The sequence below is a fragment of the Pseudonaja textilis genome, chromosome 1 (genome assembly GCF_049901715.1).
Source record: "Pseudonaja textilis isolate UNSWEBS1 chromosome 1, rPseTex1.2, whole genome shotgun sequence".
Classification (NCBI taxonomy): Eukaryota; Metazoa; Chordata; class Lepidosauria; order Squamata; family Elapidae; genus Pseudonaja; species Pseudonaja textilis.
This window is the reverse complement of record NC_141990.1, coordinates 332,330,893-332,345,169: the sequence shown is the minus strand read 5'-3', so window position 1 is coordinate 332,345,169 and position 14,277 is coordinate 332,330,893. Positions and strand designations below refer to the sequence as shown.

The window sequence follows — 14,277 nt, the reverse complement described above, 5'->3', positions numbered from 1 at the left end:
GAAGGAAGGAAGGAAGGAAGGAGAGAAAGAAAGAAAGAAGGAAAGAAAGAGAGTGACTAGAGGCTAAAACCTACGATGCACAGTTGCAGGAACTGGGCCTGGCTGGTCTAGGGAAGAGAAGGACCAGGGGAGGCAGGAGAGCATCTTCCAATATTTGAGGGAGGGGCTGCCACAGAAAGGAGGAAGGGGTCAATCTATTTTTTAAAGCACCTGAAGGCCAGACAAGGAAGAATGGATGGAAACTGATCCAAGGAGAGATTCAACCTGGAAATTTCCTGACAGTGAGAACGGTCAACCAGTGGAACAGAAGTTCCCTTTGGAAGTGGTATGAGCACCACCATCACTTGAGGTTTTCAAGAAGAGACTGTGAAGAGATTGCCCTCTGTCAGAAATGGTGCAGAGTCTCCTGCTTGGATGGGGGGGTTGGATTGGATGACCTACAAGGTCCCTTCCAACTGTTATTCTGTGAACACAGAAATATCCTAAAACGTTACCTTTGCCTTGCTCGGAGCAACTGGGCAGCTGATAGCTCCTCCCCGCTCTCTGGGGCTCTGGAGGGCGTGGGGCTCGGGCCCAGGCAGGGCGAGGAAGGGGCATTTCCCCCCGCCTTTGAGGCAGAGCGGTAGCATCGAGGGTTAATGCCACTCTCTATGACCTTGGTAAGGCCTCACGGAGCGTCTGTTTACCTGCTACCCACCCAGAGGCCGCTTCCCTTTCCATCCCTCCATCCTTTCCAAGCCAATCGCAAGCCTGACCTTTGATCCGTCCAGCCGGTGCCACGCTGGGTGGGCTTTCGCGGGAGGTGCCACGGAAGAGGAGGCAGACCCGGCAATATGGCTGCCCGTCACCCCTGCCAACCCCGACCCCCATCCGGGGCACCTTCTGAACCCAGCAGGAAACAGAAGGGAGCCTCCCGAATGGCAGGAGACCTTGGGCTAAAAGAAAACAGAATGGAAGAGGAAGGGGTGGATGCGGGTAACCATGGAGACCGGAGCAGGCTTGGGTACCACTCTCTCTCTCTCTCTCTCTCTCTCTCTCTCTCTCTGACTGGAAGGAAGAAGTTGCCGATTGCGTAACCGGTTGCAGTTGCGTGCGAAAGGGGGTGGGTTGCATAAGTCTCCCTCCCCATCCTTTTAGAGGGGGGCCTTCAGACCCCAAAGAGGACAAACCTTGAGAGGTCTGAGGCCTTGATGGGTGGTTTCCTTGCAGATGTTTCATTCAAGTGGCCTCATCAAGGCCAGCTGGGTCAGGAATCGTCCACAAGAAAGCCACCAACCTCAGAGACCCCCAAGGACCCCACAGTCCTCCTCCCCCACTTCTCCTCCTCCTCCTCCTCCCTGCAAACCCCCCTCCCTTCTAGCACTGAAGACGTCACCTAGTTGGGTAATGAAACACCTGCAAAAAACTCGTCCGAGCTCCAAGAGCCCCAAATACCCACAGCTGTCCTCTTCTTCCTCCTCGTCCCACTCCCTTCTAGCACTGATGAGGTTACCTAGCTGGGTCTTGAACGTCTGCGACAAAACCACCAAGCTCAGAGAGCACCCAGGACCCCGCAGTCTTCCTCCACTCCCTCCCTTCTAGCCCTGATGTCATTGCCTGGAACGTCTGCAAGAAAGCCACCAAGCTCAAAGTCCACAGGCTCCTCAAACCCACTCCTCGCTGGCACTGATGACGTTACCTAGCTGGGTCCTGAAATGTCTGCAAGGAAATAACCCAGCTCAGAGAGCACCCAGGACCCCGCCGTTCAGCCCTGAGCCACAAAGATCCCCCTGCCTAAAATTATTCTCCTAAGAGACGCATTCAGAAGCAAACGCTAGCATTACAGGTCGCCTCCTGGCTAGGAGCCCTTGGCACTCGGGGTCAGACTCCAAGCTCCAGAGGGGCCTCAGGTTGAGGTCATCTTGGGCTTGTGGGCCTGGGATTCTGCTGGAGGCAGCCCCGTTTCCTCACCCTTCCCTGGGTCTGGAAGGGGGCTGCAGGGGGGCAGCTTCCAGCTAGGAGTCCCCCCTACTCCCCCTGCAGATTTTGGCAAGAGCGTCTACTTTCCACCATCGCCCCAGGATTTTTCTGTCTACTTCACCTTTTTCCAAACGACAAATAAAACTTGGGTCAGCAAAAGGAACCAGAACAGAAGCAGCCAAGCTCTAGATCTCCCTTGGGGGCACAACGTCAGCACTAAGTATTTTGTGCGTCTTTCCTGACCCCTCAAATATACTGGGGGTTGCAAGCAAGTCTGCAGATGTTTCACACGCCTGTAAATCTTTTCTTTTCTTTTTTTTGTAAAGAACTGTTTGGGTACTGAGTGTTATTTATTTTATTTATTGATTGATTTTTTTTTTGCCATTTTGCCATTTGCTCTGGGCCTCCCTCCAGAATTCAGGATGCCAGGAGCAATAATAATATGGGAATCCTTACAAATGGGTTTTTTTTTTTTTGCTTTTTTGGTTACTTCGCTTTTTGTTTCTGCATAAATATCTCTTGATGAAAAATAGAAATCGATCCGAAAAGCAGACACGCCATTTGTGTATATATATGAATTAGGTTTTTCTGCAACGGAGCAATGTCCAATTTCACTTCGAATGCTGAAGGAAGGGCGAGAAACCACTTGCAATGCAGCCCTCAGCATTTTAGCAGATGCTTTCAAAACATTGGCTGCCTGGGCACGAGAGAGAAAGAGAGAGAGAGAGAAAGAGAGAAAGAGAGAGAGAGAGAGAGAGAGAAATGGCCTTAGCCGGTTTCATGAAACCGGCAATTAAGTGCCAATAATCACCTGCATTGTTGTTATTACAAAACCCAGGAGCATGGATCTCTTAGGTGGAAGGGGTCAGCAAAAGCATAGGGCTTCCTGGTAGAATTTAGTAAGTGCCACTTTATAAAGCCTTAGTAAGTCCACACTTGGAATCTTGCATCCGGGTTTGGTTACACCAGTATAAAAAAGAGGTTAAGTGCAGAGAAGAGCAACCAGGAGGATGAGGGGACTGGAGGCTAAAACATACGATGGGCATTTGCAGGAACTGGGCCTGGCTGGTCTAGGGAAGAGAAGGACCAGAGAGAGACAGGATAGCAGCCTTCCAATATTTGAGGGGCTGCCAAAGAGAGGAGGAAGGGGGTCAAGCTATTTTCCAAGGCATCTGAAGGCCAGACAAGGAACAATGGATGGAAACTGACCAAGGAGAGATTCAACCTGGAAACAAGGAGAAACTTTCTGACAGGGAGAACAATCCACCCATGGAAGAGAAGTTGCCCTCGGAAGTTGTGGGAGCTTCATCCCTGGAGGCTTTCAAGAAGAGACTGGACTGCCCTCTGTCAGAAATGGAGTAGGGTCTCCTGCTTGGGTGGGGGGTTGGACTAGATGACCTACAAGGTCCCTTCCAACTCTGTTAATCTGTAATCTGAACCGGGCCTGGCTAGCTAGTCCAAAGAAAAGAAGAATTAGGGGTGACACGATATCAGCCTTCCAGTATTTGAGGGGCTCACTTGTTTTCCAAAACACCAGAAGGGAAGGCAGGAAACGAAGGATGGAGACTAACGAAGGAGAGAAACAACCTGGAATTAAGCCGGGGAACAACTTTGCCTCCAAGACCCTGGAAGGTTTCCAAGAAGAAATTGGGCAGCCATTTGTCAGGAACGGTCGAGGGTCTCCTGCTTGTGCAGGGGGTTGGGCTAGATGACCTCCAGGGTACCTTCCCCACTCTGATATTTTGTAACTTGGATTTAAATATTGTTCCAGGACTGTGGGGTGCCCAGGGGAAGACTCTGAAATACTGGGGTGTGGGAGACTGGAAGGACGGAGGAAAGTCCACAACGCCTTGCCGAGGAAGATTTGATATCTACTGATGAACAAAGGCGCCAAATGGGGCAATTTTAAGACTTGTGGGAGTTAAAGTCCACAAGCCTGAAAGTTGTCAAATGTGGGGACCCTCGGTCAACCTTACTCTGCAATGCCAGGCCCCCTGGAAAAGAGCCCCCGGCATCCGTTGCTCCTTAAATCCTAAGCGCACAGAAGCGGCTCCCGCTCTGCAAAGCTGCTCCTAAAAGCTGTGAAGTCCCCCTAAAAGCCAGAAGCCCCAAGGACATTTTCCACCCAGGACGTCTCCGGGCGGTGGCAGCGCCTGCCTCTCCCCAAAGCCTCCTGGTTGTCCCTTCCAAGGACCGGATTCAAGAGCCGGATCGAAGCCGCTGCAATTACAGCAGCCCAAGGATCGATCCACCAGCCGCCCCGAGTAGTCCCAGGTATCGATTTTGGAGCCGGAACGGTGAAATAAATCACGCAGCTTTGCAAACAACCCCAGGGAGGGGGTGTTGGAGAGAAGGGGGGGCTGTCCTGAAAAACCTGGGAAGGTGAAATCCTCCTTGAATTGCTTGCAAATCACACCCCCCTCAGCCACACACACACACACACACACACACACACACCATGTCCTTCACGCCTTTGCAAGCAGCAGCGGGTTTTAAAAGTGCGAATGGAAGCCGGCTCAGCGGGGGCTTTCGGCCAGGGCCGCCCTGCACTGGAGATCCCGCCAGTCCACTCCGCCTGCGATCCGTGGGAAGCCCTTGGCCACCTCGGCCCCTGGAGGGGAAAGCGGGGGGGGGGGTGTCCGGCCCTGGAGGCCTGTGGACTTCAATTCCCACATTCCCCAGCCAGCGATGCCATTTTGACCTCCCTGGCCCAGGGAGGGGGCAGGTTCACCCCCAGAAGGGGAGGGGGGAAATGGGTTTAAGGCAGGGCTGGTTCTCCCCGGATGGCGGGGATCAAAACACCAGCTCACCCAGAGAATAGAATAGAAAATAGAACAGAATAGAAAATAGAAATAAAGTAGAATATAGAATAGAATAGAAGAATATAAAATAGAATAGAATAGAAAATAGAAATAAAATAGAATATAGAATAGAATAGAAGAATATAAATAAAATAGAATATAGAATAGAATATAAAATAGAATAGAATAGAAAATAGAAATAAAATAGAATATAGAATAGAATATAAAATAGAATAGAAAATAGAAATAAAATAGAATATAGAATAGAATAGAAGAATATAAAATAGAATGTAGAATGGAAAATTAAAATAGAAATAAAATAGAATGTAGAATAGAAAATAGAAATAAAATAGAATATAGAATAGAATAGAAGAATATAAAATAGAATAGAATAGAAAATAGAAATAAAATAGAATGTAGAATAGAATAGAAAATAGAAATAAAATAGAATATAGAATAGAAGAATATAAAATAGAATAGAAAATAGAAATAAAATAGAATGTAGAATAGAATAGAAAATAGAAATAAAATAGAATATAGAATAGAATAGTACAGAATAGAATAGCGATTAGAATAGAAACCGGAAGGTACCTTAGAGGTCTTCTAGTCCAACCAGCTGCTCCAACAGGAAACCATCTACCATTTCAGACAAATGGCCGTCCAGGCTCTCCTCAAAAGCCTCCAGTCAGGGAGCATTCACAGCTTCTGGTGGCAAGCAGTTCCACCGGGGGAATTGTTCTCGCGGTCAGAAAAACCCTCCTTAATCCCCGGTTGCTTCTGGTCCTCGGTTTCTGGCGCTTTGGAGGCCCGCTTGGCCCCCCGCCTCCTTTGTGGCCTCAGAGGAGGCAGGTCCAACTTTGGTTCACCGGCACTGCAAAGGTTTTAAAAAAAATACGGATTCTTTAAGGTAGGCGAAGAGAATCACAAAGGGACCCCAGAGGTCTTCTAGTCCAACCCCTGCTGAAGCAGGAGACCCTAAACCACGTCCAACAAGCGGGGGGTCCTGCCTCTCCCGCGTTGGAGCCCCCACAACTCCTGGGGTGTGGGGGGCAAGCAATTCCAGGGATCCCCCTTTTCGCCCTCAGGAAAAACCTCCCACCTCGGCTGCTTCTCTCCCCCCGTCTTGCCCGCCTTCCCCTCCCCTCCCCTTGAAAGGCCCAGTCAGATCCAGGCTCCCCAGCCTCCTGGTGGTGTGGGCAACGCCCCCCCGCTTCCCCAACTCTTGAATGCTGGCTAAAGCAACCAAGGAAACCATTTTCCGTGACCCAGATTTCCCTGCGAAGGCTGCCTTTATATAACTGAATGTCAGCTGAAGGGGAGGGAGGCGCGGAGGCAGAAGTGTGCGTGTGTGTGTGTGTGTGTGTGTGTGTGTGTGTGTGTGCGCCTTTTCCTCACCTCACAGCAACATCAAGCAGGAGCATTCAAGCCCACCCCCCAAATAAAACCACCTGGCAGGGCAGGGCAGGGGGGGGGGGGCCCTGCTCCACTGGTTTGGAGGCAGCTCTTCCGCCCTGAGGGTCAGCTGGCAAGGGCACCACAGGGTCAGGCCCAGAGGCCACAGCAGCGGTCAGCCCGAGGCCCACCCCGGGACCGGATCTTGCCCCCCCCTCCCCCCTCCCCCGCTCCTGCAGCCCTCTCCAGCAGCCGGGTTGGGGGGGCGCAGCAGATGGGCCCCTGAGACCTGGGAGCAACCCTCTGCTTCCTGCCCTTGTGGGCTGGCACCTGCCCTGCCCTTCCGGCTGCCCTGGAGGGGAGGCTTCCTCCCTCGGCAGGCATCAAACACACACACGCACACACACAAAAACACACACACAAACACGCTTCTTTCAAAAGGGCCCACAAGAACGTCCCAGCAGAGCACTCCCCGGGTTGAGGTTGCCCCACCGTTTGTCCAACAAGTTCTCATTCTTTGGACTGGCACCTGTCAGAAAGGGTGTAGGGTCTCCTGCTTGGGCGGGGGGGGGGGGTTGGACTAGATGACCTGCAAGGTCCCTTCCAACTCTGTTAATCTCTGTCTCTCTGTCTCTGTCTCTATCTCTGTCTCTAAAGCCGGAAGGGTGCAGGGGAGAAGGTTGGGGGCGCAGGAAGCCGGCTTTGGGGGACCCCTCTCCAAGGGAAGAGCCGAGTCCAGGTGGCATCAACCATCATCGCGTTAATTCAGGGGTCTCCGGCCTCGGCCCCTTGAAGACTCCTGGTTTTGCTGGCTGGGGAATTCTGGGGGTTGAAGTCCCCGCGTCTTAAGCTGGCCAAGCGGGGAGGCCCCCCCTTTAAACTGACCCGGATAGAAAGCGACACCCCCAGGAAATCCGAGGGCTGGGCTAAGGGCCCCTGGACAGGAGACCCCAGCCAGATGCCTTCGGCCTGGGTGGCAGGGAAACGGGGTGGCCCCCCTTCCCTGCTTCCCTGTTCTGGGCCCACAGAGTGCAAGGCCCAGGCCTGATGAGGGGTGTGGGGCGAGGGGCACCCGGGCCAGTGGGGAGAAGACCCAGGCCCTCCCTGCAGGGACCTCCAGAACCAGGGTGCCTAACCCGCCCAGGTTGGTTGATGGATTTCCCACCTTTATTATATTTACAAACTAGCTCGATCCCCGTGCTTCTTCGCTCCGAAACTATGGGGCGGGGCTTAGTTTTGGGGGAGAAAAATAAGGGAAAAGAAAAATTCTGCCTCTGCCTACCAGCATCCATCGGTATTCATCTGGCTAGCGTCCTGTCAGTGTGTGAGAGAATTGAAGGCTGTTTGGAAACTGAAAGAGTATTTGCTGTGTGAGCAAGGAGGAGACAGCAAGGAGCCTGGGCGTGGCTTAGCTCAACTGTTCTGTACTAACGCCGCTTGGTGTTGTGAAACTGAAACTCCTCTGCTTGTGTTTTGCCTTTGGAAGAGATTTCTTTCCAGGTGGGGAGGGGGAATAGAACTCCTTAGCATCAGAGCGTGGGAATAATAATAATAATAATAATAATAATAATAATAATAATAATAATAATAATAATAATAATAATAAGTGAAATACTAATGCTCTGACGGCCATTTTGAAGAATCCTTTCTTAGTGAGCCCCTAGAAGCCAAGAGGAACATACAGGCCCAATTTCAGGTTTGTAGGTTTGACGGTTCTGGAGATTTCGTGATGACGCGTGAGGGGTTATTTTGCTTTTAGATATATAGAGAAGATAAGAACTGAAGGCACCGAACGCATCCAACCCATCTCCCTCCCGCTATTTTCCCCACAACAACCCTGTGAGGTAGGTTGGCCTGAGAGAGCAGGACAGGCCCAAAGTCGCCCCACAATAACAGATTGTCCTTGGCTTGCAATGCTTCACTTAGCGACTGTTTGAGGTTACAACAGCACTGAAAAAAGGACCCCTTTTCGCTCTTACGACAGTTGCAGCCTCCCCGCAGTCAGGTGATTCAGGTGCTCGACAATCGACTCACGTTTATGACAGTCTCAACGTGCAGCGGGGGAGGGGTCAGGCAATCCCCTTCGCCAACCGACGGACCATCCCCGTCTGAGGGAGAAGCCGGCTTCACTTAAAAACCAGGTTACGGATGCATGTTAAGATCCACTTCACAACGTGGCGCCCGAAATGTCGTAAAACAGGGCACAAATCACTTCGCGGATTTCTCGGTTTGCAACATAAGAAGTTTGGGGCTCCCCCGGGGTCGTATGTTGAGGACTGCCTGGTTTTGGGGGGCTTAAAAACCCCAAAGCCCCCTTTCCAAAGCTTCTAAGGAGCCGATCAGCTTGGCTCTCGGGAAAACCGGGTGGGGGGTGGGGGGCACGTGGGGCCTGGGGGAGGGAGGAGGCCCCAGGGTTGCCTTGGCCTCTTTCCTCGGGGGGTCTCCGATTGTGGCCCCTTTAAGACTCTGGGAGAACTCTGGGCGTCTTAAAGGGGCCAAGGTCGGAGACCCCTGCCCCAAAGTAGCCAGGCACCCACCGACTCCAAGGAGAGGCTGATGGCACGAGGGAGAATCCTGCCGCCTGTCCGGGATCTGCGGTCAGGACAGGCCTTGAACCCCCCTTGTGCCCCCACCCCGGCCCAGCCCTCTCCTCTCCTGCCCCCCGGCCGAAAGCAACACCAGCGGAGCGCTGCGGTTGGCACCCTCCTGGGCCTCCCTGGCACTCGGGCAGATCTGCCAACGCTGCACAATCTGTTCGGTGGCTGCCAGGCCACACACACACACACACACACACACACACACACACACACACACACACACACACACACACACAGAGGCACTTGGAGGAGTTTAAGGACTAGGAATTTGATCCAGCGTAGACAAAAATTGCAGGTGGAAACCAAAGCCCAACTCGGGGCCCAGCATGGGAATGTCCCCAGACCCACCGCTGTCCGGTTCTGCCTTGACCCCCCCTCCAGGGACGGACCCTCCCCCCTCCCCCCAGGGGGCCAGCTTCACCAGGGAAGGAAATTCCTCCAGATTCTGAATTCAGATGCCCAGAAAATTTACATTCCAGGCTCATGCAGTGATTTCCAAATTAAAGCAGCCCCCCGCCGGTTTCTGTCCAGCAGCCTCTGCACGGCGCCCCTTTTTGAGGGGGCAGCTTTACCTGCCCTTTTAAAGCCACGCAGCCAGGTGCCTGGGAAAAGCCCCCTGCAAGACCCCAAGAAGCCCCCTACCGTGAAGGGCAGGAGTGGGGGGAGTCCCCTCTGGGGGTCTCCCGGCCCTCCCCACACCTAGGATAAACTCCCCCTCCCCAATGGGGCAGAGGAGAGGGGCGGGGAGTCCTCCCCCTCTCTCCCCTCCCTCCCCAGCGGGGCCAAGGACTGGTCAGGGCCGGGCTCATCTCATCCGCTGATCCGCTTAGCTCGCCTCCGAGGAGGCCGCGCAGGTGGGGAAGGGGCGGGGCGGGGGCGGCAGCTCCAGGGGTCGGCTCCCGCCGAGGGACCCCCCACTCACCAAGGCCGGGAGGGGGGGCGGGGGCGGCCGAGGGCTCGGAACCCGCCGCCGAAACGGGACAGCCGGGGGGCGGGGGCTTCCTTTCCCGGGGGCGCAGGAGGGGGCTCTGGGGCCGCCCGGCCTGACGGGGAAGGGTCCTCTGCCCCCCACCCCCGCACCCCCGTCTCACCTCCTGTCCTCCCCTCCCGGGGGGCGGGGGTGGAGGGTGGGCGGTGGTCCCTCCGTCCGGGCCGGCCGCCGGCGAGGGGTCTGGGGGCGTCGGCTGGAGCTCTGCCCGCGCCTCGGCGGCCCTCCGCAGCCATCGCAACCGCCCGCCAAGCCCTCCTGACGGGGAGAGGGCCCGGGGAGGGGAGGGAGGGGGAAGGAGGAGGGGCTTCCCCGGCGCCTCCTTCTGCAAGCGGGCGCCCGCCGGAGCTCCGGAGTCCGGCGGGGAGAAACGGGCAGGGGTCCGGCGGTCTAGGGGACCCTCGGCCTTCCCGGGCCGACTCCTTGTCCAGGGGCTCCCCAGACCCCCCCCCTCGGCTCCTTCCAAAGGAGCCCCCCCACGACCCCCGACCCCCTTTTCCCCCAGGCCGGGAGGGCTCTGCTCTCTGGGGCAGCGGGCTTGCTTGGAGGGCGGTGGGGGTTGCAGGTGCTGAGGAAGGGTCTCTTATTTCTCCCGGGCGGGGGGCACCAACTGCGCCGGGCCGTGGAGGAACGCCAAGATCCCTCCGGGGAAAGGGGGCCACGGGAGATCCAGCCCGCCCGGTTTTCCTGCAAGCGGCGCGGGGTAGGCGAGGTCAGGCGCGGCTCGGGGCGCCGCTTGTGTGATGGGGATGGGGGGCGGGGGGGCAAGGCGTTAGCGTACCTGGCTCCCCTTGGCCGCTTCAGCATCCTGGACTTCAACTCCCAGAATTCCGCAGGCCACGGAGCATTTCAGGTGAGGGAGGGGCAGGGCCTGCCGGTTCTCCTCCTGGAGCGCCTCCCCCAACCCCAACCCAACCCGGACTCGGAGAGCCCTGAAGAGACCCAGCTCAGGAGGCGGAGTTTTACTCTGTGTGTGTGTGTGTGTGTGTGTGTGTGTGTGAAGGCGGGAACTCTGCAGGGAGGGGGCGTCTTCCACCAAGGAGAAGCCCCCTTGCCCCTCCCCACATCTCTACCCAGGTGAATTCCTCACTGGGAAGAGGCGAAGAGAAACGACGGAGGGGGTGAAAGAAGGTCGGACTACAACTCCCAGAATTCCGTTGCTGGCTGTGGAATTCTGGGAGTTGAAGTCCCCCCTTTTTCAAGCCGTCGAGGCTGCTTCAACCGAAGCTCCCGGGCGGTTTTCTCCGCCCAACTGTCCGCATCTCCCCGAGCAGGCCAAGAAACCCCCACCTAAATTCCCATGAAACGCGGTGGGGCGGGGTGGGGTCATCTAGCAGACCCCACCGATCTGCATGCCGCCCCCAACCAGCCGCAATATCGTTCCTGGAAATAAACCAGAACCCGGAAGAAGAAAAGTTGGAAGGGACCCTGGAGGTCTTCTAGTCCAGCCCCTGGCTTCCTTCCAGGATTTCATATATGGGGGGGATGCAACCCCTCCCTCCCTCCCTTCTCCCCCTCCTTCCTACTTTTGGGCATGAGCCCCTTACCATGATGCCGACCCCCCTCCTCTTTGCAATCCGGTAGTTTGCTATTTCAACACAGTTCAGCCTTCTGGGCTTCATCAAGGCAGATTACACACACACACACACACACACACACACACACACACACACACAGGCATAAGCCTAATTCCGATGGGTGATAATAAACAGAAAGCACTCTGCACATGCTTCAGCATAAAGCACTGCCTTTAATAATGGGGGTTTTTTCCCCCTCTCCTTTGATTACGGGCATCTGCCAAGAGGGGGGGCTTTCTTTCCCCTCGCCCGGAGCAGGTTTAGGATGCGCTGAGGGCACGGATGTGATCCTGGACCCAGGACTGCGAGGGATCTGCGCAGATCTTTAGGCCTCTTTGGGTAAGGAATCTGCAAAGGAGAAATGTCTGCTTTTAATCCAGATTAGGATTTTACCCAGCGCGTCTCAATGCTGGACGTTTTAAGAGGGGCTTCCGCTGGCTGGGGAATTCTGGGAGTTGAAGTCCACCCCTCTTCCAATGCCCAACATTGAGACGCGCTGATTTAGCATTTAGACTTTGGATGAGAAAGAAGCTCCGGAACGTCTCGCAAAACCGAACCAAGTTGAACCAACTTACACAACGGCGGCCACGCTGCAGCTCTCGCTGGTGTGTTCAAAAGATTTCAAGAGGTTCAGTGGGACGGGGCGTTTTATGAAGCTAAAGCAACATGAGGAGGACACGGGATCCACTGGGGAAGGAAAGAGAGAAGGAGAGACGTCTCACCACCGTTGGGTGGAGAAGTTCTCCGGCCATCCCGGAATGGGCAGGAAACGGAGATTGGCAGCTCAAGAGCAACCGAGAGGATTGCTGGGGGCTAAAAAACATACGGAGATCGTTTGCAGGAACTGGGTATGGCCGGTTTAATGAAAAGAAGGACTAGGGGAGATCTGGTCTTCCAGTATTTGAGGGGCTACTACCAAGAAAAGGGGGAGCCCCTTTCACTGGCTTCCACACCAACCCTGTAGGAACCTTACTTTCCTTTGGGTGCAATGTCCCTCCAACTTATGTGCAAGCTGGCCTTGGGTTCCTGGGGCCCCAGCTGTGCCCCGTTGCATGGCTCCTCTCTCATGGGGAGAGGGGAGTCTGCCTTCTCTCTCTCACCCCCCCCCCCCAAGTCCTGCCTTGGACCCCGTCTGCCGTTGGGGCAGCGTCTCCCCCAGGGTCTCCGAGTCGGCTTCCTACAGGTCGTGCCGGCATGTCTCTCCTAATAAACCTCTGGGAGCTTTTCTGAAGCTCCAGGCTTACAATTTAATTTGGGCGATCGCGGAACCCGACACTCTGCCCGTCTCCACCCCAGTCTGGATCAGCAACATCGCAGTGGGGCGGAGAAGGCAACCCCTCCCCCCAATAGCTCTCTCCAGAGGCTGGGCGAGAACCGCTCGGGAGGAGGAGGCAGAATTGGGGGGAGGAGAAGAGGGCTACCCTTCCGGTTGTTGGTCTGGGTCAGGGCAGGGGCTGCACCTGAGAGAGAGAGGAAGTGGGGCATCGTAACTCCTTCAACTCCCCCGGCCCCTTCCCCCCCCCACCGCCACGGCTGCGAGCTGAGCCGCCTGTGCCAGGAGAATGCCCGGCTTCGGGGCCTCCCCGGGGGTCTTGGCTTGCAAGAGAGGAAGCCCAACGGCACGAAGGACTCACTGGGACGCTCGACTGCCAGGGCGACGGAGATCACCAGGAACAGGAAGGCGAGGACGGTCTTCATCTTCGACGAGGGCAGGGAGCGCGGCTCCGGTCTTATCTCCGTGGGCATCAGCAGTGCCTTTTTATGCAAACCGATGGAGGCAGCCACGGGAAACACGTGGGTGGGGGCTCCACCCACGGGCTGTGGCCACAGAGCTGTGGGGGCCAGGGAGGCTTCCAAATAACAGATAATCAGAGTTGGAAGGGACCTGGTAGGTCATCTAGTCCAACCCCCCCACAAGCGGGAGACCCTACCCCATTTCTGACAAATGGCAGTCCGGTCTCTTCTTGAAAGCCTCCAATGCTACGGACGAGGCTTTCGCACACCGAAACAAGGTCAGGGCTGAAACTGACATGGTCGAGGGCTTGAACAGGGGGCTGGACTAGAGGACCTCCTAGCCCCCACAACTCTGTTATATTCTATTATAACCGGTAAGGCCCTGGGGCTTCCTAAAGCACCTGTAGGCCAGAGAAGGAACAATGGATGGAAACTGATCAAGGAGAGATTCAACCTGGAAATAAGGAGAAATTTTCTGACAGTGAGAACAATCAACCAATGGAACAGAAGTTGCCTTAGGAAGTTGTGGGAGCGTCATCATTGGAGGCTTTTAAGAAGAGACTGGGCTGCCCTCTGTCAGAAATGGGGTAGGGTCTCCTGTTTAGGTAGGGGTTGGACTAGATGACCTACAAGGTCCCTTCCCACTCTGATTATCTGTTAGAATGGAAGAAGTCATAGATCCACTAAAAGTAGAGCAATTGAGTCACTCAACAGCCCTGCGACTAGCTTAACGGCATGAAGGGCAGCGGTGGGATTCTACCAGTTCGCACCTATTGGCTAGAACCGGTTGTTAACAGTCTAAGCAGTTCAGAGAACCGGTTGTTAGAAGAAATTACAGGGCTAATCCTGTAAGGAAGGCAGGAAGGAAACATTCTGGTGTTGCTTACAGAAACTGCCTCTCCGTTGACCCTTATTACATTCTTGGCAGGACGAGACTTCCTGTCTCTGGAACTTCTCTGGAGTTGTTTCCCCTCCTTTGCTGGTACTTTGCTTGTGTGGAGTGACCATTCAAAATTACAATGGCACTGAAAAAAGTGACTTATGACCATTTTTCACACTTATGACAGTTGCAGCATCCCCACAGTCATGAGAGGCCAGGTGAGGAGATGCGTGCCTCGATGTGAGTGATGTTGAGTTGGCCACACCCAGCCAATAACATGACCACCAAGCCACGCCCACCCAGTCACATGACCACCATCAAGCCACACCCACCACCTGAGCCACACTCC

At 55.0% G+C, this 14,277-nt stretch overlaps 1 protein-coding gene and 1 long non-coding RNA gene across 3 annotated transcripts; both read right to left on the bottom strand.

Annotated features, from left to right (window-relative positions):
* Positions 1-1,063: 1,063 nt before the first annotated feature.
* Positions 1,064-10,021, bottom strand: LOC148128425 (uncharacterized). Its single transcript, XR_015741342.1, has 3 exons — positions 9,841-10,021; positions 5,342-5,631; positions 1,064-1,502 (listed from the first exon to the last, which is right to left on the bottom strand). It is a non-coding gene; the product is annotated as an uncharacterized LOC148128425 (long non-coding RNA).
* Positions 10,022-11,467: 1,446 nt separating this feature from the next.
* LOC113452173 (C-C motif chemokine 5-like) lies at positions 11,468-13,077 on the bottom strand. Of its 2 annotated transcripts, XM_026723612.2 has the most exons (4): positions 12,949-13,077; positions 12,736-12,774; positions 11,890-12,001; positions 11,468-11,662 (listed from the first exon to the last, which is right to left on the bottom strand). In XM_026723612.2, exons 1-4 carry the CDS (start codon positions 13,058-13,060, stop codon positions 11,575-11,577), a joined length of 351 nt encoding a protein of 116 aa, XP_026579397.2. In that variant the 5' UTR covers positions 13,061-13,077; the 3' UTR covers positions 11,468-11,574. The 2 variants fall into 2 exon arrangements, with proteins under 2 accessions (XP_026579397.2, XP_026579398.2); XM_026723613.2 differs by lacking the exon at positions 12,736-12,774.
* Positions 13,078-14,277: the final 1,200 nt, after the last annotated feature.